Below are 24,923 nucleotides of genomic sequence, written 5' to 3' on the forward strand. Positions count from 1 at the left end.
AGTAATTTGTTTTAATGATGACATGTGTAATAATCTTCATGGTATTTTTTTTTTTTCATCTCTTCTAAGTTGGTGGCAATTCTTCCCAGAGCAGCTCTCCCAGTTCCAGTGTTCCCAATTCTCCAGCCAGCTCTGGACACATCCGACCCAGCTCTCTGCATGGACTAGCACCAAAGCTTCAAAGACAGTACAGATCTCCAAGGCGCAAGTCTGCAGGAAATATTCCTCTGTCACCACTAGCTCACACTCCATCACCAACCCCACAGTCCACGTCACCGCAACGCTCCCCCTCTCCTTTACCAGGACACTCAGTTGGCAGCTCCAGTATTATTCAGTCTTTCCCAGTAAAACTACACTCCTCTCCACCACTGGTGAGACAAATTTCTCGCCCCAAAAGTGCTGAGCCCCCTAGGTCTCCTTTGCTAAAGAGAGTACAGTCGGCTGAGAAACTAGCTGCCTCGCTGTCCTCTTCGGAGAAGAAGCTGGCTTCCTCACGTAAGCATAGCTTGGATATCTCTCACTCGGAATTTAAGAAGGAGATGCTCCAGAGGGACCCAAGTCTACAGAGTTTACAAGAATCTGTGAATGAAACAACAGGTGGCAAACTTGGGCTAGCGGAAAAAGGAATGTTGCAGAAGCCAGGTTCCAGGAAGTTGGGTGCTATTCGACAAGACAGGGTGGAGAGGAGAGAGTCTCTGCAAAAGCAGGAGGCCATCAGAGAGGTAGATTCTTCTGAAGATGAGACAGATGATGGTTCAGAGGATAGTCAGGATGGGAGGAGAATGGACAAGCCGCCTGACAGTGGAGACCAAGGCTCAGATTCTTTTAATGAAGATAGTAAGTTTTCCTCTAAGTTGGAAAGCAAGGATAGTATTGAAGATGATGCCTTTCTACCCGAAGATCCAAAAGGTACAGAAGATTTGCAGAAGGGAAATGTTCAACAAGCCAAGACTGTTTCAGAGCCATTGCAAGTTGGTGTGCACTCTTCCTCATCAGAGGTCCTCCCAAGAACTTCTCCAGAAAATTTAGCTGATTCAGAAAAGCCATTCCTAAGATCAGGAACAACTGCAAAAGAACAGAAATTGGCAGAAAACAAAACCTTTCAGTGTTTAGGTCCAAAAGACAAGCCTTCCGAAGCAATCAGAGATCATAGGGCAACTACTATTACTCAAAAACCAACAGATTTCACTGAAAGTATACTGTGCCCATCTATCAAACTCCCTGAACTTGAAAAAAGTGACTCTTCAGGGGCCTCATGTGGTAAACTTGACCTGAAAGACACCCCTCTAACAGAAATCAGTCAGAAAAAACAAGAGTCGAAACCTCTGCTAGCACTTTCTTCTTGTTGCACAGCAAGTGTGAGCACTCCTCGCTTGGTGAGTCCTGTGGATCGCAGTGAGAAGGATCACAAGGGCACAATTCAGCCCACAGAACAGCACAGCACCTTATCTCCTTGTCCTGCCAGTGTGAGTGAAACATCCCAAAAAAGTCCTAGCTCTGAAAAGCGACCCAGCTCGTCCCAGGCAGAGAGTGCCTCAACAGCAAGCAAAACGAGCCAGGGCAGCCCAGCAGGTACTGTGTCCTCCACACTGCTCGTCCCCAGTGCTATCGAAAGGGCACTCTCCATGTCTCAGTTAATGCCACTAGCTCAGAGTGTCTTGGGCCCTTTGAAGCTCAGCATGCCTGGTTCTGGAGAGGTGGAAAAGAAAAAGGATTTCCCCCATTTGGGTGCTTCCTGTAAAGAAGAGAGAGATTTGAAGCAAAAAAGGCAGGAAGCTTCGCAAACAGGAGCGTGTCAAGAGAAAGCCAAACTACCCAGCACAGACAGTCTGACCACGAGGAGTGGATCCTGCACAGAGTCATTAAACGCAGCAAAACCTTGGGAGGCAACGTGTCCTGTGGTGGCAAAAAAAGAGGCAACTTTTTACAGTGCTAAAGCACCTGAAGTACTGGGAGGTAGCTGCAGAATCACTCCATCGAAGGAGCTGTCGCATGCTCTTGGACAGCCACCTCTGAGAGCCTCTCCTCTGCCAGATGGCAGCACGAGGCCCTGTAAAGAAGGGACTCTCACACAAGCAAAAAGCAAAGAGGTTGGAAGTCAGTTAAAAATACAAGACTTTCCCCTGTCACACGATGGTACTGTAAAGAAAACATAGCAGCATCCCTGGTACACACGGACTGGAGCATTCTGCATTCGGAATAGAGACTGCATGTTTGAATTTTGTAATATACACTAATATAAAATAGAACTTGTGTACATCTATTTTTGGGAGGGTTTTTTTCATACTGTTTTTTGTGTTTTTTCATCCTTGCTATTCTATTTTTGTACACAGTAATGCTTGCTGTTTGAGGTCTCTTTAGAACAGGGTATCTTTAAAACAGGGCTTAGGAAACAGTTTGCTGATTTTTCCCTTCCTGACCTTTTGTTTTGCCTGAGTTTAGGGCTTGTTGTGCTCTTCCTTCCAATTCTGCATTTATTTAAGATCCCCAAAATACTCAACACAAAAAAAGGCAGCTTACTTCAAAATCTCTGGTTTTCAAACTTCTTTCAAATGTCTTTGAAATTCACAGGTCTTGAATATTGTCTTTGAATTTACAATCTAGTTTTGTTTGACAAGGAGAAGAAAGTAATCTCTGGTCCACAAGTTCGGGAACAAATCTTCAGTGCAAGTAAGGCCTCTTTGTCACTGTGTGCACTCACAGTTCTGCACACATCCATAGAGGATATGAAGAAGGGACTTGGATGGAGGGGTTGGACAGAGAGATATCCCTGTCTTCTCTTTAAACCAAGTAAAAGTGTTTTTTGTTTGTTTGTTTGTTTGTTTGTTTTCCCAATCAGAGAAATCTCTAAGCTGTTTTCTTTTGGGAGGGATTGTTTTTATTTCTCCTTTATAGGACACGTGGCAACTTCTCCTTCTGTTTTGAAAATTTTAATGATGTTTTATCTTCCTTTGTCTGGCTTCAATTTGTAACTTGCCTCAGAATAAATGACCCCAGGAAAGGGGCGCCTTGTAGGTGGATTTTAAAGTAGAGAAATTTGTAGTCACGTGTTCTCTAGTATGTCTTGGGCAAAGATATCTCAATGATAAATGACCTTCGGAGACTTTTCCTTCTCTTGGTGAGTCTAAATAGGTAGGGATTTTAAGGTGTTCCTTAACATTTCTGAACTGGGGCTTGGGAAACTCGCTGAGTTTTCCAAATCTGCCCATTTTAAAAACAACCAACCAGAAAACTATGAAGAGTTCTGACTCCTTGAGTTCTGTGGACAAGCTGCAAGCAGACTTCAAAACACATGTGATATTTTAAGGTTTCAGCTGTGATAGCTAGATCATTTCCACTGCAGAGGTCACTTGTTCCCTTAAAAATTATTCTCGGCTCTTAGGTTTAGACATTGCTTTGCTTTAGGTGTGACCGACTCCGGGTACCAGTGCTGTTTGCTGAGGATTAGATACCAATACACCAATAACTGTGACTGGTGATACCTGTAGCACTGTAAGCCATTTCTTCAACCAGTTAAAGGTTACTGTCAATGAACACTCCCGTCATTTGTCCCAGATTGTGCTCAGCTCTTATTCTAGTCTTGTCTGAGTATATCCTCCTGCAGATCACCCGCGCTATCTAGTGTCCTGCTCACCGGCTTTCTCTGTTAGAAGCAGAATGACCGTGCAACAGTATTCCAGGCTAAAACCTGCATCCGTTGGTCTGTTCCATTCTACTGCTGCCTTTTTCATTGTCTTGGCCTTTTCTGAACTTGAAGTTTTGAGTCACTGTCCCTAAATGTAAATATGTTTTTATATAGGAATGTATTTTCTTCATCTCTTTCAACTTGATTTCAGCTTAATCCACAAGTCACAAAAGTCTCTGTAATCTTGCCCTGATTCTTTCTGCATAACCATTTTTCCCCCCATCATATATGTGATTTTTGGCTGCTTGGATTTCATTTCTTCAGTTCTGGACCAATTTTGGTTTGGTTTGAGCTTTTTTTTTTTTTTTTTTTTTAACCATGTTTAAACGAGTGTTTACTCTGTGTGTCTGTGTGAACATGTATGGTGTTGTTAATACACTAGCCAAAGCCTCAAAGCTCCCAGATAACACCTGAATAAATCTTGCTGTGACGGTATTGAGAGCAGGGCCTCGCTGTACTGTCTCTTTGCTCTTTCCTCCTGGAATTCGTAGGCTACCTGTGTGCACTCAGCGATTATAAACCCCATTTCCACTTCCCGGTCAGGGGCCTGGGTGCCTCCAGCCTCGCAAAGCCCTTGTGTTGATATCACTGTGCTGATTTGGAGTGGTAGCAAATAAGGAACAGGCTTGGCAGGATCCAATGCTTGATCTGGCTAATTTTTTCCTTACTGAAACCTCCTAAGAAATTGCTGAGAAGCAACAACGTTCAGTTGGCAGTACAGCATAAAGCAAGGTTCCTGGGAATGATGAGAAATTGATTCAGCATCATAATTCCGTGGCGATTGCGAAGAGAAGGCTCAAGTTTACGTCCAGGGAGCACCTAACCGTGGCCAGATGGACGTCCCCGGATAAATCGAGCAGTGAGTGCAGGGCTGTGTGAGGACGTGCTCCCGGGGGCGTCCACGAAGGGGTCCACATTAAAAAACCTGAAGGGAAACCAAACCACTGCCCTAGCTAAAGGGGGCTTTGCAGCTGGGGTCATTCGAAGCAGCCAGCCCAGGCTGTTAGCTGAAGTGGCCTTAAGGGGGAGCGGCGAGAGCAGGCAGCTGCTGGCTTTCCCTGATCTGTGGTGTACTGTGGCACTTCTGAACCCCTTCCCAGCAGCGTACTTGAGGGTCCTGTCGGACCGAGCCCGGTAAGGGAGCCTAGGTTATGTCTGTGCCAGGTACGTTGGGGGCACAGGGCCTCCTGTGGGACACGCAGGCTGGGAGGTGACCTTCTGAAGGTACCAGCTCCATTAGGTGCTGACTCCCTCTCTTTGCAGCCGGTACCTCCAGTGCTGAATCAGGAAGTTATCCTTTCTTGAGCATAGAAGGATGAGTGGAAACTGTCGTGTCACAGCTTTTGCTGCTTTTGCCTGAACTGGCCAAAGAAGAGGTGAGGTACGTGCTCAGTCGCCTCTTTTGTAGCTAAGGTACAGAAAGTGATCAGTGCAATTTCAAAACCCTGCTTTTTTTGGAAGCCAAAGCCTGACAGCATTACCAGGAAAGCATCCTAGTGAAACCCTGGGTCCCCTGCTCCTCGTCAACCCCGCAGTTCCCCTCCATGTGCCAGGTGCACCACCTTTTCCATCCACCACCTGTCCAACTCCTATTGGGGCACCGTAGCAAAAAGCTTGGGCAGAAAGATTTTTTTGGTGAAATTACGATAACAAACCAGGTGGAGACCAGGATTACTCCTTGCTCTGCCAAGAATTACTCAGATACCTGCTCAGATTGCAAAATTTGTGTGCTGGGGAGGGCAAGGAGATGTTGGAAACGGTGTCTCCATGCGCACAGGTGCGCCGCGTAGCCTTTCCCTGTGCAGGACGGGGCCCTCAGCCCCGAGCAGAGCAGGCAGCAAGCTGGGAACGTGGCCTCCATACATGACACCGAGTCAGACAGGTGGGAGGACTTCCCTGGTGAATGAGCCGTGCATACAACCGCCAACAAACATCGCTTTCCTGATTGATTTCCCCTCGCAGCTCTCCCCTGCTCCTGCCCCCGCCAGCGCCTTCCCGCGCTGCCTCATTTCAGTGTTACTTTTCCCTTTGTCTCCTCCTGTTGCGGACTAAGAGAGATGGGTGATATTTATTGTAAATATTAGACGTTAGCATTGTAACGGCCGCTCCCGGGTCCGAATGTCAGAGGCCTTTGGCTGCTAATGTACTACAGAGCGCTTGCTGGGGAAGGGTGGGAGTGACCGGTGGTTTTGGTTGCCACACTTGCATTAAGGTGTGATTTGGAGTATTTTTTATTTTATTTTTTTTTTTCTTCCGAAGAGGGGAGGATAAAGTCTTTCTCTGGTTTTCTCTTACTGGATGTGAAGGATAATTCTGTACTTCTAGTAGAAGATTTGACAGAAGTGTGTGTTTACGTTGTGTTCGATATCATATCCAGGTGGCTGCGAGAGCACCTCCGAAGCGGGGCTCTGCCAAGCCGTGTCACTCAGCACTTAGCTAGATAAGAGGACGTGTGGAATTTCTGTGTTTTTAGAAACTTGAACAATTGCCACATAATAGCGGTGCAATAATTTTTATTCATGTTGTACCTGCATGTCGATGTTCAAATCCTCCCCCAAAATAAATTTTTTTTTTACATAAGTTCCAACTCGTGGTGCTTTCTTGGTTTCTCACCCAGGGGAGTGGTGGCAGGTCTGGCGTTGGCCTGGATTCGCCCTGCAGCTCCCTCGTGCCCCCAGCTGTTGAGGCTCTCTTGATAAGGCACCACCCCAAACCTTTCCAAAAGCAGCCCTTTGCTTCTGACATCAGCACGTGTGTGCTCTGTGTGAAAAGCCCTCGAAGGCTTGTTCCTGTCCTCGGAAATCAGGAGCTGGGGCCGTGCTGGTGCCGGGAGGATCGGGCTCAGCCTTGCTCCCTGCTCCCGATGCTGCTCATTTCCCCACGGCCGGGCTGTGAGGAGCGACGTGCGCCAAGGCACACCCCAACCCGGGCACTGGCTGCAGCAGGGAGCAGGGCTGCGAAGTGCTCTGCCCTTGTGTGCGTTAAAAACAAGAAAAAAAAAAAAAGAATACGTTTTGCTTTGCATTTTTTCCTTCCCCAGGGAGGAAGAGGAGCCATCAGCCGTGGCACAGAGGCAGGAGGTACATGGCGCATGTACGGGTGCGAGCAGCCGGCTGCTGCCCCAACAAGTGGCACCGACGGCATCCTGCCAGGACACATTAAAACCCATCTCACCTCTGCCCTCTGGAGAGACCCCAGAGAGGGGACATGATGCTAACGGTGAGATCCCCGAGAGCCCTGGGGTGCCCTTCAGGTGCCACCTCCCTGAGTTCCACCCCCTGTGCCCACCGGTGGCGTGGAGCTGGGACCCATGCCAGGCATAGGGGTGTCAGTGTGGAGAGGGGGACGCGGGCCCGAGGAGCCAAGTTTTGGGGTGAAACCCTCGGGGCTGGCCCCCAGCCGCCCCCGCCTCCATCCCGTGCCAGTGGGCTTTGGGTTTTAAACGCTGATTAGGGCTGACCTCATATTTCAGAGCTTACTTCATCGTCGCTAATGAGGGATTAGGAATGTTAAGCTAATTAGCGCTCAGCAAACGAAGGCTCAGGCAGTCTTCTCAGCCTGACACGCTGTCAGCGAACCAGTTACGGGGTGATTGTCACCAAGTGCTCGGAGGGGCTGCCTCACGCTGCAGGGCGGCAGGGACCAGGGGTGGCCGAGGTGACAGAGCCCGTGGCCCCAGGGCCCTGCCCGCTGCCGGCACGGTAGAGCCAGAGATGTAAAAAAAAAAAAAAAAAGACAAAATTTGGTGTATTTCACCTGGCTTCCTCTGGAAACAGCCTGACCCCACGCCTGCATTGTTTGAGGCTGCAGCTGAGCGCGTGGTGCTGGGTGAGGTGCAGCAGGAGGGAAGATGCTCGCTGTCTCCGGGTGTTTTCTTTGCTTCAGCAGCGGATCCGGCCCCATGCTTACAGCCAGGTCCCTGCTGCCCCTTGCTGGGGCTGTTCTGCCCCCCCCCAGGGCTAAAAATAAGCAAAAGGCAGAGGATAACCAGCGCCTAAATATACCCGCTCTGCAATTAGCCCTGGCGACGGCCTCGCAGTCACGTCCGTCTGCCCGCTAATCCCGTGGGCGCTCGGTGGCTGAGGCTGCCCCAAACCTCCCCCTGCTGAGCTCGGCCATGGCCGCGTCCCCGGGGTCTCATCTGGGGGCTTATTTCCTTCAGGGGTCCTTGGAAGGAGGCCACGCATCCGGCCAGGCTGGGAATAGGTCTGGGTTTGACAAACCCCGTTAATCCTACAGGGGAAGGGTTCTGGGAAAGAGAGCCCGGGGTCACGGGCTGCAGGAGGTTACAGCCCCCGTTAGCAGAGGCTGCCCCCGGCCTCTAAGCCCCGAGCCCGTGCTGTGTCCCGGGGCTGGTGCCAATAGTGGGATTGGTGCTGGGACCCTCTTGGCCGGAGCAAGATCAGCCGTGGTGTCCCGGCTGCGAGTTTTGGCCCCGTGGGCAGACACCTGCAGCAGGAGCGGGTTGTGCTGGCGCTGCCGGCCCCTCGGAGGCCGTTTGAGCGGCTTCCATCGTCCCCAAGAAAAACAGAGCGCGTGCCTTCTGCAAACAGGGCTGCATTAAAAGCCCATTTCCTCCCCGTCCCCATCCCCTCTTCCACACGCAGCCGCTTTGACGGCTTTGGGAAGGAAAAGATTAAAAAGTCCTTTTAACGTTGTCCAGCCCCTGGAGCCGGCAGGGTTTGGGGCTCAGCGCCGCCACTTCCCTGCTGGGGATGCTCCTCCTGGGTGCTCTGTGCCATATCCCAGACCTGTGGCACCTCCAACCTTAGGGCGAGCAGCTCAGCGCTCCCCGGGGAGCACCTGCAGGCGAGGAGCATCCTCTACACCCCGCATGTCCCCATCCCTCAGGGAGAGGCTCCGTTTCCCCTCAGGTGCTCCCCTGGGAGGGCCAGGGCTTGGCTGTGACCCCGCGATAGGCTCCAGCTGGCCGGGGCCGACACGGGCGCACGGAGCTCGCCGGAGCCTGGAGCATTTTTTCGGCAGCTGCGCTGCAAGAGGGCCCCGGCCAAAGGCAACATCCGTCAGGCCAGGAGGAGGAGGAGGAGCGGCAGCAGCAGCGGGTTTATTCCCTTGGCCGCCGGCTCCAGCGCTGACTCCCTTTCTCCACGTCTCCTCCCATTCCTGCTGGCGGCGGCGCAGCCTCGCTTCCTGCCGGAAAATATTTGGGCTGTGGGCAGCGAGCTTCGCCCCGCCGGGGGGTTCCCACATGTGTCCCACACCCCGTGGGTGGGTTTAGGGGGGACCCGGTGCTGGTGGCTCGAGCCTTTGGGGTGAAGGAGCTCTGCCCCCCTCCCCGCCCCGGGCTCTGAGCATCCACAACCCCAGAGCGGCTCCAGCTCCTGTCCCAGCGGCAAGAAATTCCTTCTAGAAATTGCAAACACCAAAGAAAATTATACCTTGAAACAGGAAGAAAAAAAAAAACAAGTGTGACATGGGGAAGGAAGAAAAAAACACCCCAACCCCAGTGCCCTGCGCCCGGGATCAAAGCCCCGCGCCGTCTGGAAGCGCTCCGACAGGAACATGCCCGGCTCTATTTGCCCAAGCGGCGGCACTGAACGGCCGCTTTGTTCCCGGGCTCGTCCTCGCCTTCTCCTCCCCGGGCTCCGTCCCCACGGGGGCCGATTTCGCCATCGGGTGCAGGTGCCAGGGCGGGGGTCCCGGCCCCCCGGCAGCGCTTTGCTCCTCGCCGCCCGCTGAGGTCAGGTACAAACGCCCGGCGCTATTTACTGCGCGAGTGAAGTGCGGCCAAGTGCCCTGACGTTCCTGCTCGCCCCCTCTTCCGCCCCGATTCCTGTCTTCTCATCTCTTCCCAAACTGAAGGCCAAAGTTACGTGCTTTATTTTTTTTTTCTTCTTCTTCTTCTTCTTTTTTTTTTTTTTTTTTTCTTTGGAAGAGTTATTTTTGTTGCCTTGGCCTGTTTCACGAGATGCATCACTCTGTGGAAGTGGAATTTCCCTGACAGCTGCTTCTAGGTACAAGGGCCTGAGGTCTCTGGGGGACCTGCTGGGGACAACCACATTTAGACAAAAGTCCCCTGTCCAAAAGTGGGGAGAATTGGCGTCCTGCATCCTCGAGGTCCCAAGTACCCAGGTGCCACTGCCCCAAGCTGCTGCATCCCCAGGTCCCAAATCTCCTGGGTCCTGCATCCCCCTGGTCCCACATCCCTTGGCCCCATGCCCCCAGCTGCTGGAGGGGCTCTCAGGCTGAGCTTCATTTCCCTTCGGGCTGCTTTAAATCCTCCCCAGGTCTCCGAGGCGGTCACGGGGCTGGTTTGGGGCTGGTTTGGGTGGCTCTGGCCGAGCCCCAGCCCGGAAATCTCGGCTGGGCTTTGGCTCAGCCCAGAGGGGAAAGCTGCCGAGAACAGGCCGGCCCTGTGCAAAAATGGGAACTGTGTTGCCGATGAAAAGTGCTTTCTTTGGGTAGGATGTTTGTGTTTCCTTTGGCACAGCGGCTGCGGGAGCGTGTGCAGCACCTGCCCGGGGCGGTCAGGCGGGCTGTGCTCATCCCAGTCCCTGATCCGTTTGAAAGTGGAGGAAAGGAAAAGGTGGGGAAGCTCTCTGGGGCCCGTCCTGCTCTGCAGGAGATGCTCCAGCCTTGAGGTGTCCGTGGAGTTAGTGCTCTTCTGCCCGACCTCTCGCCTGGGAGCCCTCCCCTGCATTTTCCTGGTTTGCAGCGCCCCGAGGGGAGAGCTGAGGGGGAGAAGGCTGGGGGGGCGCAGAGAAAAAAGGGCTGGGAACAGCAGGAGGGAGCCTGGCGGTCACAAAGGGCAGCTTTGGTGGAAATTCAGGGAGAAAATACCAGCAGACGAAGTGGTCGATCTCGGTGAGGGTGAAGCCTTGCTTCAAACCTTCCTGCGTGCTGTCCTAGGGGAGGCAGGGAAGGGCTGGGGCTGGAGCGAGTCCCTCCCAGCTGAACCCAAATTGTTGTGTTTATTCCCCACAAAATAGTGTCCGGCATCAAATTTTGTATTTAACTTTCTGTTCCAAGTTGGACAGAACCCGGCGAGCGAGACAAGAAGCTGTCCTGTGCAGTGGGGATTCTGGGTCCGCATCCAACCCTGATCCACCCGGTTACTTGAAAGCGCCTGGCCCCGCTGCTCTGGCAGGGAGGTGCCAGGAGGAATCGCGGCTCGAGGCCAGGCCAGGGCCTTGTTTCCAGGCTTTCTCCCCGCATGGGGAAGCGCGTCCCTGGGAATCTCTTGCTCCAGCCCTAAGGGGAACATCTTATGACAGCATCCCCGTCTGTCCGTCTGTCCATCCTGCATCCCTGCCCTGCCCGGGGACACCAGGCCCCTGTCCCAGCTCCTGCCGGGGACTCGGGGCGAACCCAGGGCCTTTCAGGAAGCTCCGCGGTGCAGCTGAGGATGGAAAAATCCCGGGATCTGCCCTTTCCGCGAGAAGCTGCCCGAGCCGGGTGCTGTTTTTCTTTCCATCCAGTCAGCGCGGCCGCTTGGAAATTTCCTACCCCAGCTCCCGGCTGCGATGTTTTCCTAATGAAACAACCTGGCTGGCAAAGCCCTGAGCGAAATGAGTCGCCAATTAGCGGCTTACATCTTTCCTGTAACTCTACCTCATTAGCCTTTAGGACAACAAAGTAAAATTAAGAAGAGAAACAAACAGAAGAGCGAGGCCCCAGGAGCGCCCCCAGCCTCTTCCCACCGCCTCCGGTGCCCAATTCCCTCCCCGAGGGCCAGCAGGGTTGGGGCGCGGGGAAACGCTGACTCAGCACTCAGAAAAGCTGACTCAGCAGTTTGAGGAAATGCTGACGTGGTGTTTTTGGGAGCCGTCAGCTCAGTCTGTGAAAACGCTGACTCAGCAGTGGGCAGAAAACACCGACTTGGCGCTTTGCAGCCCTCCCTGCGGCCCCGCTCCCCATGTCTCCCCCGAGGGGCCACCCCCGTTGGTCCCCGCCAGCCCTCGGGGTCCCCACTGTCCCTAGGGTCCCTGCCCCTGTCCCCAGCCCAGGCAGTCCCAGCCCCGCGCCTTCCCTTTGCAGGAGGCGAGGCGCAGCACCGCGGCCGGCAGGCACGAAGGCAGCGAACACGCCGAGAGCCCGAGCACGCTGCATTTCTGAATTTATTAGAAACAGCTGTCAGTACATCCTTCTAAAACATTACATGTCAATGTGCTTTATTGCAACTCTTTATTGCATGTTTGATCTAGAGCAAGTAGGCCCAGGATGCTTAGTGTCTGGGATTTAAAAGCCCAACCATCTATGAAAGGAAAGTACAGCAAAATCGTAACACATCTGGTGACAAGTACAGTGTTGCATTACTGATCTAGAAACTACAGTATGACTTGTCTGAAAACACTAACATACAATTGGTTTCCTTATGAAGCAGTTTGTTTCTTTTTTAAAAGTTAAACTACATGAATTCTTTTTTTTTTTTCTTTTTTTTTTGTTTTTTGACTACACCATAAACGACAGAAGAACAGGTTTTACACAAATAACAAACAAGAGTACCAAAGTTACATGCTGGAATTCATACGGAAAGAAAATAATTCAATGGCTTCTTGAGAAGCAGGTTCCTAACAGATGCAGTTTCCCTTAAAGAAAAGAGAATTCAAGGTTAAAAAAAAAAAAAAAGAAGAAGAAGAAACGTGAACGCAAAGGTTGTACAAAGAGCGCGCCGTTACGCCAGCCCTCGCTACAAGACCGCACGCCCACTCAGGCTGTACAACGAACCACACCTGTACGGGCAGCCCGCTCACAAGGGACACACACCAGCACCACCACCACCACCAGTAACACCAGTAACACCAGTACCAGCAGCACCAGCACCCCGCGCACATCGGCTGGAGCCGGGCCGATTCGTGGGGATCGTGTAGGCGCTCAGCGCATCGCGGAGGAACGAGGTTTCCTGACCTAACCCTTGGCTTGGAACGGCTGTGAGTGCTTTGTCCCAGAGCCAACCCCTGGCACGCCCAGGTGCAGAGCGGGTTACCAGCAGCCCCCCAGAGGGGGTTTCAGAAGCACAGATTCGAGGTGAGCACAACCAACCCCTCGTCATTTGACGGAAAGGAGCCCAACTTTGCCCAAACGCGTGCCCGACCGTGCTAGCGGTGAGTTTTGGTTCCTTCCCACGGGGCAGTGCCACTTGCAGCTGACGCCTCTAACCTGTGACTACAGCTTACACCTACCTACACACACAGCACAGAGACACACGCACGCACACGCACACACACAGATGATGCAGACCATCACAATCCCGTGGTGCAATAAACAGCCAGATATACAAAATTAACAGGTTTAGTCCAACGTCTCCTTGCTCGGTGCAGAAGTGGCTCATGGAAACAAGGGGGAACCCAAACCCCCCGGCCCACCGAGCTGAGCCCCCGCTGCCGGCCCGAGCACTGCCCGGCTCCTGTGAAGCCACCAGAGCGATACCAGGGTGAGGTCTCCTGGGCAGCCTTTTTGACATCATCCTTTTTTCCAAGTGATCCCTAAGGCCCTGCTCGAACTGCTCCGAATCCGGGCACGTGTACCGCACTGCTGGGTCCGGAGGCAAGCGGCTGCCAGCCTTGAGGAAGTGATACGAGATGAAGGTTGGGGAGGGGGCGAATTAAAGCTGTTTTGTCAAATACTGGTTGTTTTTTTCCCCTATCAATAAGAAGTATTTTATTTATTTATTTTTTTGCCTCTGATGCTCACGTTACATTTTTGTAAAGGCAGATTTTAGAACAAATGGCGATTCGAGTCACAAAACACAGTGATAAAACCTGCAAATTACGTGTTAATGGGATGGAGCCAGCCCCGAAGCCCAGCACCCACAGCACTGCTGTCACCCACGGAGTTAACCAGCACGGGGCTAACGCTCGCTATCTGCCCCGTGAACAAACAGGAAGGAATTGAAAAGATTTCAAAAGAGTTTTTTTTTTTTCCTCCTTCTTTTTCCCTTCCCATTCGGTGGAAAGTATTTCTGCCCGCAGAACGCAAGATTCACAAAAATGTTGGCCAAACTTCCTCTCACCCCATCCAAACATGCTCCTCGCTCGGTGCTGAGCCGGCCGGGCTGAACAGGCCCACGTTTATCTGGGCAGGCAGCGCGGGGCCCTGCTGCTGGCAGCACGAGGTGTGCCAAGGAAAACCAGGGGCTCGGCGAGGTGAGTTTCCTTCCAGGCCGGAGCGAGGCCGTACGGCCTTCTATTAATTTCCTGCCTGCCTCTCCTGCACACGCAGGAGCACAACCAGCTCGCCCAACGCCTCCCAGCCCTGCACTGCACACGGATCTGCTCTGGCATCGCCGCTTTCTTTTGGCAGAAGCCTCGGCCTCTGTGATTCGGGATGTCACCGCATCCTGAAGCCTCAGGCTGCCTCCCCGTGCTCGGAGTGCTGCATGGGGGTGAGCCTAACCCGCTGCCCCCTGCACCGCTCGCCCTTGGGAAGGCTTTGCCACTTTGCTGGTCCAAAAGCAGATGTTGAGAAGGAACAGGAGGGAACTATGCATACAAAAAGTCTGATTTGAAACGCAACAAGCCGGCCGCATCGTAGTGCTGTGTAAAGCTGCATTTAAACCTGCCTCGTACCCTCCCCGCCCACAACCAGTACCTGTTTGTGTCTGCATAGCGCAGCGAACGTACAAGACTCACTGACGTTTCAGAGCTTTATTCCCTGGTAGTGTAACAAAAACAAAACAAAACAAAAAAAGAAACATTCATTCAAAACCAGAAGAGATTGTTCAAGTACCAAATTAGGGGCTTTTCCAAACTGAGCTGTGACACTGCTGCAGCGATGCTGCTGCCCGAGGCTGCGGAGCCAGGGTCAGGGCAGCCCCGTGTCACCAAGCCCTGCCACAGTCCCCATTACAGTTGCCTGACATTGCAAAGGGCCAGAGGCTGCTTTTTGCCCAGCTATGATGAATCTGGGTAGGATTAAATAGGAGCGCTTTTCCTGACCGTGGCTTTCTGCTGTGAGACTCTTGCTTGCACGAGTGTCAGCGAGAAAAGGCTCAGGCCCAGCGCGTTACATGGAAAACTTCTCGCAGCTCTGCCACACCGAGAGACGGGTGGGAAGAGCATCTTGGGTTTGGCATAAGACAGAGGGCTGCACCGGGTCTGAACTCTGGACTGCAACAACCAGCGGTGCAAAGCAGCTGAGAATCATATATTAAAAAAAAAAAAAAAGAAGAAGAAAAAAAGAACTACAAGCCCCAGATCTGGAGCATCCCCGCGTCGGGCAGTCACTGCGTTGCACAGCGCCGCGCAGCAGCCTGAGTGTCTGTCGAGACACCCCTCTGCTTCCAGGCTGCTTCCTTCCGTTCTAAGCTCAAGCAGTAAAGAAACGAGTGGGAAAAGATTTGTGACTTACTAACTTCAGAAACATGGCACTCTTGGCTGATGTAACGGGGCCAATGGCAACTGTGGAAGTCGACCTGATTTCCCATCCATCCGAATACAAAATACTGACTCACCCCTGATCCCTGCAATTATACTTCAAAACAGATTAGAAGAAACTGTGCATATTAAGAGTTTCAACATTCCCACCCCCCCGCCCCCCTTTAACACTGTGCAAAAGTTACTTATTTAAGTCTACATATACATTTAACACAACGAGGGGCGACCCGCAGCCCGACACCAAGCGGCTGCCACGCCGGCGGGGCGCTCCCCCCCTTTCCTCCCGCCACTGCGACTCCTGAAACCGAAGCGTTCTTGCACCTTCCTGCTCTAAAAGCACTCAAGTCCCTTTGTTTTGCCTCTGCGTTCACATTTCCTGTATTTGTTCTAGGCTTAGCAGCTGGGTTTTGCACTAGGGTGTAATCCCGCACCCTGCTGCGGGACGTGAGGGGTTTTCTCCCCATCCTGGTGCTGCCGGAGCAGCAGGACCCAGCCCTCACCCTGTGGGTGACAGCAGCTGCCCGTGCCGGGCGGTTTTGTGCCCGTTTCACTTGCCATACGAGTGCAAAGCGGACATGAAAGGAATCTGTGCAATGGCACGTGAGGGTCGAGAGCAGCAGTGCTGGCAGCTGTGACTTCAGGTGCCTAAAAGCAAATGCAGAAAGGTGCAGAGGCAAAACAAACCCTCAGCAGAGGGCAAAGGAGCCGAGCGCACGCAGCGTGGGCTCCATCTGCCCCGCTTCAGAGGCCTGGGCAGAGCAGCCTCTAAGAAATCCTTCGGGATGGCTTTTGGCTCTGAGCACGTCGTTCACAGCGAATCCATCACCTGCCATCAGGGAGAGATCTCGGGGAGAGGGGCCAGAGCCTGAGCTCGCTCACACCACTGCGCGGCCGAGGCACCGCCAGACGCCAGCGGAATTACTCGGTGTTTACGTTGGCACGGCCGGGGCCGGAGCCTGCACCGAGACCTCACAGGATCAGTGGGATTCCTCTGCGGGGAAACCTCAGCCAGCCCCGCTTCCCTACCCCGCTGCTGTCAGTACCGTGAGGGTGTGCCGGGATTTACGAGCTTGGAAGCAGACCTGCGCTCGTCTAAACCAAACCCGAGGCCGAGCGCTATCTAAAAACGTGGCAGATGTGGAGTGCTTCAGCCAGTGTCCCTCTCACAAGAGCAGGGATCAGAAATTCGTGTCCCACCAGCTTCAAGAGGAGATCCCAGAGGCACAGAAAACACGCGCTCCTCTCGCACAGATTTTTCCACAGGAATTAGGCTCCTGGCTGTCACTTGTGCCTCTGAACTGCCTTCCCTCATGAGCACTGGGGCTGAGCCCAGCACCAGGGGCACGCCAGGTGCCCAGGGGTGTGAAAGCGACGGCTTTACAGCGACCAGATTAGAACTGCAAATTCTCCAAGAGGTAGGGCAAGGGTCGTTAAAAAGAAAAATTTCCACGTCTACACACAACAGAGGAATCCATTCCAGATTTTCACTACGAGCAAAGGCTACCTCTGTTTTTTTGTTTTTTCTTCCTTTCCTCAGGGAAGTGGGACAGAAGGACACCAGCAGATGCAGGTCACTCTGACACGGCAGCTTGCACGAGCTTCCTTCTCTCTCTCTCCAAGCTTTGGTTCAATCTTGTGGTGTTTCATTTCACGGAAAAGTGGCATCTACGGAGCTCCTTGCCAGCAGACCGCACTCCAGCTGATCGGAAAGTGCCTGGGAAGCGTCGGGGTCATTAGTGCAAAATAAAACATCTCACGGGCACGCCAGGCACCTGGACTCCCCTCCTGGCAATGGCCATCAGTGCTCCAGGCTTGTCATTTCCCTGCTTGCAAATTCAGGACATTCGGCTAAATAATACTTCTCGTGTAAACATTCGACACCAACAGGCCTGGCATTCCTCCCCAGGCATTACAGAAAAGCCACATTTAAACAGGAAATGAGCCACAGGGTCAGAAACAGGTCTAGAACATTCTCAGATCCGCGCGGCTGTCTGCTTCCTGTCCTGTACAATGGGTGCATTTCAAGGGGACCGCTTCCAGTAATGGGAACAAAAGTAACTTTCAAGGTTGCACACTGAACAATTAATTTGCCAGTTACGCTTTGATGCCAAGCGGCTCGGTTTGCCAAACTTAGCTCTTTTTCATTTCAGAAGCTTAAGGAATGGAAATAAGCTGCTCTGTATACTTTCCAGGGAGGGGATTTATCGGATGATTGTTACGCTCGACAAAGCCCAGGACTACCTGCTCCAGTACCTGACAGCAGCCCTGGCCAAAGGATGGGCCCCGACACCCAGTAACCGAGGAGCACGGCGCTCCTTCCTTCCCCTTTTGCACTACGTCCAAAACAACTACAAGGGAATTCAGATTACACCGGTGTAAAATCTTGCTTGGCGGCAGTGGTGTGGAAGCTCAGGGTCTAGCTTGCAAAGAACAAATCGGAGGAGATCTCTGATTAGCTCACACGCTTCTATACAGCCAAAGTGGCGGCTCCTCAGGAAATAATTTGGTACAGTCAGCCATCCAGAAGCATTAGATTGCACCTACCTCTTTTACATCAAAATCAAGCATTAGGAGAGTCTGTCGTTGTTCAGCAAGAGAACAGCAACACGAGTGCAAGCTTCGTTCTAGTTTACATTCTGAAGCATCTTTAAAAACTGGAAACAGAATCCCAAGCTGAGGAACGGGAGGAAGGGAGGGGAGGAGGAAAAGAGGAGAGTGAGCAGTTACATCAGATCAGACAAATTTAGTGTTTTGAAGCCACACAATGTTTTAGCTTTTCCTTTTATTTGTTTCAAGTTTTGGTGTAGAAAGTATGTGCGGATGCTAACGCAACCTTCCCCGTAAGTGCTCAATCTAGCAACAAACAAAGTTTTGGTGTGTTCAATTTGGTTATAAACGTTTCCTTTAAGTGAAGACCTGTAGTGCCATTGAAACCAAAACTTTGTCACTGTTGGCAAAAAAAATAAAGCGACTTTTCTTTACAAGCATTTTTCCATTTAAATAAAAACCTGAAGCTTTCCCGTAATTCCTTTGGTCTTCTCTCACCAAATTCCATGCTACCTCAAGACAAGCCCTCTTTTGGAAGTTCGGCTGAATCGCAGTGAAGCTGCTAAAATTAACAGAGAAGAATTGCTGTGGTAGAGTTTCCCCCCTAGTTTCTTGGGAGTTTAAGACTGAAAGACGTTACTGATGCCTCGAGCAGAGGCTTCGAATCGCCTCTGCTAGAACAAGAGAAAACAAAATCCAATTAGAAGTTCCACTGAAGGTGCCTGGCAAAAAATTATCTCCAGAAAACAATGTTTTGCTTCCAGTATTTTTGTATGCATTTTGTTGAGTTTATTCCCCTCATAAGGAAACACAAGTATCAGTGTAAAAGCACAGCTGAGCTTTTAAGGTAGCACCAGGACACCTACACCCAAGTTGTCGTCTTGTTGCTGCTAGGCCTCTTTTTGATTCACATTCACAGAATCACTTCTTGTGCAAAACAAGCAGTCTAAGGAGAAAGAATGCCCTCCAAGTTCTAATAAAAATCGTAGAAAAGAATCCAAGATAGCCAACACTTTCCTCCTCCCCAAAATTTATCTGCAAAGAGAGGGGGGCATCTGTGCGTAGACAGGGTAGGCAAGCCTGACATTTAGGGAATCGTTGTGTTGGACGAGGGACGTCTGCTGGTAGTGAAGAACCAAATCCTTAAGCGTGCTGTACAGGTTATATGGTTCTGCAAACCCGTAACCTCTTGGAGTGCTGTAGATCACACAGTGTTTCACTTCTCCATCAGCTCTGCAAGGAAAGAAAACAGGGGAGTTTGACATCAAAGAACAAACCCAAAGTGACAGTCTATTAACAATTAACTAAAGCAGCAACCTGCCAGTCACTAAATTACATAATGGAGGACCCAGTAGATGTGAGCGGAGGAGATTAACAGTCTGCGAAGAAACAGTGCTTCAGGGCGTGTGATTAAACACTCTTGCATAATAATCCACATAAGGAGGCTCTTCTATCCCAGCAGTACAATTCCCTGCTGCATTGTTCTCCAAACGTTTCTTGGAAAAAAAAAGTCAAGAGCTTAACCGTGAAGATAAGCACCTGAAGTCAGCAGCAGACCTTGTGCTCAGCTTCTTTGGAAACCTTTCCACTAAGTGCAGAAGCCAAAACCCACACGCTCTTCTACACAGTATTTCGTGAAATCCAGCACTAACCTTCAGTGTTCATTTTCTAATGTTGAGCATGGCATGGGTTCAAGCTGGTTCATTATCTGAAGTCATAGCGACTGAGTCCCTAACTTGGCAAAGCCTTTACTGGAACACAGTATTTCCAAAGCTGCTAGAATAACTTATCTGCCAAAAAGATCAAGTATTATGTAATCCCTGTGCTGGAGCCTTTTACAATCCAAGTCACATGTAGGAACAGGTTATGTTATGCCATCCCTTCACTATCTTGTAGCCTGATACCAACCAGGTGAACGTGCCTGGTGAACCTGTCACTCCAGTGACCGTGACAAACAGGTATCCTGACCCCAGCAGATCCTGCAGTTTTCGGTTACCTTGAGGTGACAGACCCTCACAGATTCCTTTCCCGGACTTGCTTTCAGATGCAATTAACCTCATGTGAAATACATCAGTGAAAGCCATTTTGCACTCAAGAACAGGCTTGAAGGATTTTTAGATAATGGAATCAGAGTATTTCTGACCTCCATTACAGCAGCATAAAACAAAGTGAAACACAAGAAATCAATGCAAGGCTGTGTGAATGTCAAAAACTACTGCTCACGAATTATGTCTCCTCTGAAGCATCACTGTTATCTTAAACACAGAAAACACCTGGAGTTTGGCATGTCTATAAATGAGAGCAGAAGACATTACAGCTTACAGCCCCTTTTTAATTCTTCCCATGTGCTCCTTTGGCACAGAACATGGGAGAATTTGGCCTTAATTTGCTTGTGACTGTAGAGCTTCAAGTGGGGATACTTCAGAATTTTGTACTGGTAATTGTGGTGTCCAAAGAGACTGCTTGGACTACAGGTACTGCACTTTCAAGGCAGATTTCTGCATCAACATTTCTACTGCGCTAGACATCCTGCAAACAAGCCACGCATTTCAGTGGTAGGGCTAGAGTAAGCCTTGCTTTTGTTCTCTGGAATAAAGAGCTGTGGTAGAGATTCATGAATTGAACAGTTATAACAAAAGGGAAAATAGACTTACACCACAGAACAAGCATAACATCCTTTCTTGCTACTCTCTCGAATTAAAAATGCTCCATCAGGTTTCCCGCAGAGCAAGTCTTCTGCTTGGATGCGGTTGAGATCCCCAACAAACCAAGTTTTCTCGTCGTGATGTGGCAGGTTCTCATCTTCTTCATTCACAAAGTATGTGCTGAGAGAGGGAAAATTAGTTAACTTAGCCAGTAAAGAGTTAATAAACTGAGTGATTTATTTCTGTGGAAATCATTCAAAGGAATATAAAGCCACCCAAGCTGGGAGTCCAGGCTCCTAACAATCGTTTGGTATCTGCTGACAGCCTTTCATACTACAGGCTTCAACTCAGTACTTCATTGTTCCAACTTAGTTGTGATCCTAAACACTTCAGCAGAGCTGCTGCCTCACATGACATGCAGTTCCCCTACAGAATGCCTCCTTTGTCTGCAGTCCTTTACTGAGAAATCGGTGCTTCGCGTTACCAACCTCCACAAAAGATACCATTTATTAATGGAACACTGCTCAGTGAAATCATATGTATGACACTTACTCATCAATGTTTTCATTTTTGATCCCCAGCCAGTCGTTTATTCGCTTCTGTCTCACCCCTTTGTGATTGAGCCATCTGCCAGAAGAAGAGAGCACTAGCATGTTACTTCAGAGTATGCATGGGGGTTTTCATATTGAGCAAGCTAAAGTTCAGACAAAAGATCCCACATAGAAACAGTCTGGAGCTTAGTTTGTTCTCCAGGAGCAAGAGCCACAGAAAGACCATAGATTCTATAAGAGAACTTCTGCTTCCTTCCATACTCTTCTGTGATGACCCCTTTATTGGCACAGTAAAATACCTTAAGCACTGACAGAACTTTGGATATGAAAAGAAAATTGAATTCCCACTACCCTGATGGAAACAGTGATTAGTCAGGTTCCTCAGAGACACTATTTAGAGGTACAGGTCAGTCTTACTTACACAAGATACTGATCTCTGATTTTGCGGAGCTGAATTAGGTCAGGCTTGATACTGTTCATTTTCTTATCAGTCTCCCTGTTGTCCAGAGCTTGCTTCTTCAAATCCTGTTCCAGACGCATTTTACTGTCATGGATCTCGCCCAGGCGTGATTTTAATTTTTCATAGTTCATCATTATCCTGCAAATAAGCGTAGTATTCGAGCGGTGAGGACAACCCAGCCTACAAGGGACTGAACCTTACCAGTAGCACTGCATGTAAGAGCCGTACTGTAACAGCACCTCCTCCCTTTGACTGCCACATCTTAACACGAACATTACTGGGAGAATGCCAGAAAAGTGCGAGACCACTTGCCAGAAGGCCTACCACCCCTTTGCAAAGTTTGAGCTTTCAGTTTACTTTCAACTATTTGGCAGAGCCACAGGAACAAATTATCTCAAGAAGTGTAAGCTAGAACAGATTCCTTCTTCTCCACCCTCAGGTTTACTTTCTGGTCTATCAGTTATGCAATCCCTCCACAGGTATTACTGCTAGCAAGTTTACAAATGCAGACTCCAATTACTGATTAAGAGCTACCAGGAAGTAAAGCTGCATGTCTCCTCATCCAGGATTAATTTGCAGGTTTCTACACTTCAGGAAAATAACATATTTCCCCTGCTAATTGATCCTTAGTCAGAATGAAGCAGCACCGTGGCACAATACGATTGTTACAGGTAACTGTTTTCAGCCTAAAAATCTCCCCAAGGCCACCCCACCATGATTCATAAAGCACTGTGTCTAGTTAGGCGTTATACTTGGCATTTCTTCAAAGTCCAGGTACAACCTTTTTTTGCTACTAACTTCAGAGAACGGCAAACTCAAACAAGGTCCTTACTGAATTTCTTGTAGGTGATTAATATCTACTGTCAAGTAATGGCAATTAAATATGGAGCTCCTTCAAAAGTGACTGAAACCAATTATGGACTATCAGATTTACCAGATCTATGTTCATTTTAATGCTGCACAGTTTACAAGTAAAGAGTTTTCTGAATTATATTCTGAGCGTATCCAAATAAAACTGGGATAAGCAAATGAAATTATTTTCTGGTCCTGATCACAGTATCTTTACTAATGTGAAGTTAGAGGCAGAATAATCCAGAGATCTCTCACATCTCCTGCCTGCAATTTCCAGCAGAAGAGGAAGGAACCTTTACTGGAGGTTCAGAAACCTTGGGGAAATGTCTCAGTGACAATACTCAGTTTACATAGAGTTTTATATGATGCAATGTAGATAAACTTCATAGGAGTGCCAGTGTGGACACTAACTCTTCGTGGTAAGCAAACATGACTTGAGAGCCTACCGTTCAATTTCTTTGTCGTTCCCCTCTCTGCGAAATCGCTCAATGTATTCTTTGCTGTATCGCTCTTGGGAGTGGCACTGTTCCTCAAATATCTTAATAGTTTCATTAAATGCCTCAATTGCGGTCCTCTTCATCTGGATTTCCTATGTGAGGAAAAAGTCCTTCATCATTTGTTCATGAAACAGGCAACACAAGACTCCATTATGTTCCCTAAACTGACTGGGTGGATGAACCAGTCAGCCCCGAGTCAAAAGGTGATTAATCAGTTTAAAATTTAGACAAATGCCTGAGCAGCATCACAGAAGTACAGGGAAGACTTGCTCCTTGCATGTCTGGTGCCTCCTTCCCTCCAGATGATGCTCTCTGTTAGGCTGCAAACCCCTCAGAAATATTTTAGTCATATTTTCCATCTTAGCATGCAGGAAGACTGCCAGCAAACCTCCTGATGTATGAACTATCTTATGTTACAAGAATCAGTCCAAATACTGTATTCACACTTCCTTAATGCACAATATCTGGAATCTTATTTAAACTTGACTTCTCCCAGAACCTGGACAAACCCTTCTAAAATGCTCACTGCAGCATGGAGCAGCTGGAAATATTCAGCAGCCAAGGAAGAAGTCTGCAGTGTAAGGCTTGTAGGTGATGGCTTTCTCCATTCTCTACCTTACCTTCGGCAGCTCAGCTCCTATTCCTACCTTGTCCCACACCACAGCTCTCTGGCTATCAGCAACAAGTCATATTCACTGTGCTTCTGTCAACCTTCAAACCACCTTACAAATTTCCACAATTTACAAAGTTTCTTCTCTGTATTTTCAGATCTTGGATTGACTTTGCTAGCCACAGCAGGATAAAACCATTTTCTTTACTTTTTAGGTAACAAGAAACAGACTGTACAGATAGCTGAAGTGGAACTAACCTGTGATGTTCTGGTATATTCTTCGTACAATTTGTCGTACTCTTTACTCTTTTCCTGATACTGAGCGTGGTATTCTTGAAGCTTTTTACCTACTGCGTCTATGTTATCTTCTTTCACCAACTGATCCTGTACATACAAAAATCTATTAAGTCTTCAAACAAGCAGCTTTTCCTTAAGAATTTTCATTTGTCCACTTGTGTGTATTTGCATTTTACAGCTATTGCAGCATTTTTATCATCATGTTTCTATGGAACACACAAACATCACATGTAAATCCCTTTCTCCACACACTAAGTTCCACAGTTTACAGACAATGCAACTGGAACTATGAGAAACCAAGGACTATACCAAAATACTAAGCCTCTGAAAATACACTACAGCTTGGCTAGCATTCCTGTCCACTGTTAGAGAAAGAAGGAATTGAATTGCTTGGAATCTGAGGTTAAAGATTACAATTTTTTAAAAACACAGTCCTTTTTCCTTAGAGCAGGACAGTGTCTCAGGCTATGGAATAAAATATATGAAAATATTTTTGAAATATCTAGATGGCCATACATAGAACAAGCAGCTGCATGTGCTCATATGTGCTTCAAGAGCAACACTGTCTAGAGCAGTACCCTTTGGGTCCACAAGGGCTCAAAAAAAAGCCCAATAAAAAACTTCTCAGAGACTGAAGTCTGCTGCATGCTTGGGTTTCACTTCAGTGTTGGACTGCTTGATAAAATGAAGCAGCAGCTTAAATGGAAGAACCATGACGATGAGCAAAGTGAGGTCAAATATGAAAACTCACTTTTTGCAAGTTTTCAAAAAAAGAACCTTTTATGAAAAAAAATGTTTAGAGAAAACAGAATAACATACTAGTTGCACTTTTTTTCTTGTCTGCACTAATAGTTACTTGTGTCCTGTGAAGACCTTACCTGTTGGTACCGGGACACTGGATACATCAACTTCACATCAAGCTTCGGGTTATACTGAGCAAGAGACTCATTGCGGTAGTGGTTAATCAGTTCCACAACTGAATTAAATGTCAGTGGATCAGAAAAGCCGTATTTTCCATCCCGATGATAGATCTTTATCAGTTTATTGTTGCCACCCTTCCTGTAAAGCAGCACAGTCATTTAGAGGTTTTACTGCAAACCTCCCATCCCCTCCAACACTGGGGCTGCTAACAATGACACCAGTGAAGCTCCTGGGCAAGTCTTTGAAGCTGGACAGTTTAACATGCCCACCTTTATATGGTTCTCTATATGCTAGCAGGTATTAGGCACTTTAAGAGTCAATGGACACAAAATTATCAACAGCTATTATTTGAACGGGAGCAAAGCCCAAAGTAATTCTCTCTCTCCTTTTTTTTTTTTTTTTTTTGCACTCACTCTGGAGCCAGCTTGCAATATTTACGACATGCCTTAGCCAGACTTTTTGAAAAGGAAAGGATGGATGCTGAAGGTTGAGTAAAGGAGCCATATTGAAACCAAATCAAAA

At 49.3% G+C, this 24,923-nt stretch overlaps 2 protein-coding genes across 6 annotated transcripts in view; one reads left to right on the forward strand and one right to left on the reverse strand.

Annotated features, from left to right (window-relative positions):
* Window positions 1–6,282, forward strand: part of MAST2 (microtubule associated serine/threonine kinase 2) — a 190,947-nt gene extending 184,665 nt beyond the window's left edge. For all 5 annotated transcript variants that reach the window (XM_082766145.1, XM_082766147.1, XM_082766146.1 and 2 more), the window contains one exon: window positions 70–6,282. In XM_082766145.1, the coding sequence (XP_082622271.1) occupies window positions 70–2,156 (2,087 nt within the window). In that variant the 3' untranslated portion in view covers window positions 2,157–6,282. The remainder of the gene's footprint in view (window positions 1–69) is intronic.
* A 5,489-nt stretch (window positions 6,283–11,771) lies between these two features.
* The window catches only part of LOC309880853 (phosphatidylinositol 3-kinase regulatory subunit gamma), a 33,341-nt gene continuing 20,189 nt past the window's right edge, over window positions 11,772–24,923 (reverse strand). The window contains exons 4-10 of the mRNA XM_082766210.1: window positions 24,359–24,539; window positions 23,442–23,567; window positions 22,523–22,665; window positions 21,186–21,362; window positions 20,766–20,840; window positions 20,223–20,393; window positions 11,772–18,801 (exon numbers count right to left, since the gene is read on the reverse strand). Of these exons, the coding sequence (XP_082622336.1) occupies window positions 18,600–18,801; window positions 20,223–20,393; window positions 20,766–20,840; window positions 21,186–21,362; window positions 22,523–22,665; window positions 23,442–23,567; window positions 24,359–24,539 (1,075 nt within the window). The 3' untranslated portion in view covers window positions 11,772–18,599. The remainder of the gene's footprint in view (window positions 18,802–20,222; window positions 20,394–20,765; window positions 20,841–21,185; window positions 21,363–22,522; window positions 22,666–23,441; window positions 23,568–24,358; window positions 24,540–24,923) is intronic.

This window comes from Aythya marila (assembly GCF_965140915.1).
Source record: "Aythya marila genome assembly, chromosome: 8".
In the NCBI taxonomy this organism is placed as follows: Eukaryota; Metazoa; Chordata; class Aves; order Anseriformes; family Anatidae; genus Aythya; species Aythya marila.